Below are 837 nucleotides of genomic sequence, written 5' to 3'. Positions count from 1 at the left end.
GGGGAGATTGGGGGTGCTTGGAGCTGTACGGACCCCCCAGGCCGGGACTGGGGGTGCTAGGGGCTGTACAGACCACCCCCGGCCAGGATCGGGGGCTATACAGACCCCAGCAGCAAAGCCGGAGGCCAGGACAGGTGCAGGGCAAGGAGCCTTGTCCTTCTCAGTGGCTGCACCCTTGGTCTGTTTGCTCTGCGCTTAACGAGGTGGCAGGCGATTAACAATTCACCAGGGAGATGAGGGTGGGGCAGGGCCTCGAGGCTTCCTACCTTTGCTCCCGGCACCCTCCAGGTACCAGCCACAGCCCTGCTCGCTCCAGGGCCAGCATCCAGCCAGGGATGCAGGGGACGATAGTGGTACAGGGCCCTGTCTTGCGGCACTGGTATCCCACCAGCTGTACAGACACCCGCGGGCTGGGATCAAGGGGGACCAGGCACTGTATAGACCCCCCAGGCCAGGGGCTGCCCTGGGGTAGTGTCCACCCAGGGACGGAGGGAAGGATAGCAGTATAGGAGCCCTGCTTTCTGGCACTGGTATCCCACTGCTGCCACCAGCTGTCCACATCTCCCAGGCTGGCACTGGGAGGCACCAGGTCTATCCAGACTCCCCCCCGCCATTCACCAGCCCCACCACGTTTGCCCCACATGGTGACCTTGCTCGCACACCGGGAGCCCCAGCAGCTGCCCCAAACCCACCCCCTCTGCCCCTAGGAGATCTGCAAGGAGCCGATGTTCATCTGGGAGGGCATGAGCCGGACAGACGTGTGCCAGGGCGAGCTGGGTAAACCCCACCCCCACCCCAGCCCCCAACACCCCTAAATCCCTTGGTGCATTGAGGCTG

At 64.4% G+C, this 837-nt stretch overlaps 1 protein-coding gene across 1 annotated transcript in view; it reads left to right on the top strand.

Moving 5' to 3' along the window:
- Positions 1–725: 725 nt before the first annotated feature.
- LOC102369777 (calpain-12-like) overlaps positions 726–837 on the top strand; it is a 10,520-nt gene continuing 10,408 nt past the window's right edge. The window contains exon 1 of the mRNA XM_025193388.1: positions 726–777. Coding sequence (XP_025049173.1) covers positions 726–777 — 52 coding nt within the window. The remainder of the gene's footprint in view (positions 778–837) is intronic.

Source organism: Alligator sinensis, unplaced genomic scaffold, assembly GCF_000455745.1.
Source record: "Alligator sinensis unplaced genomic scaffold, ASM45574v1 scaffold107_1, whole genome shotgun sequence".
NCBI classification, from domain to species: Eukaryota; Metazoa; Chordata; order Crocodylia; family Alligatoridae; genus Alligator; species Alligator sinensis.
This window is presented reverse-complemented; position numbering and strand designations above follow the sequence as displayed.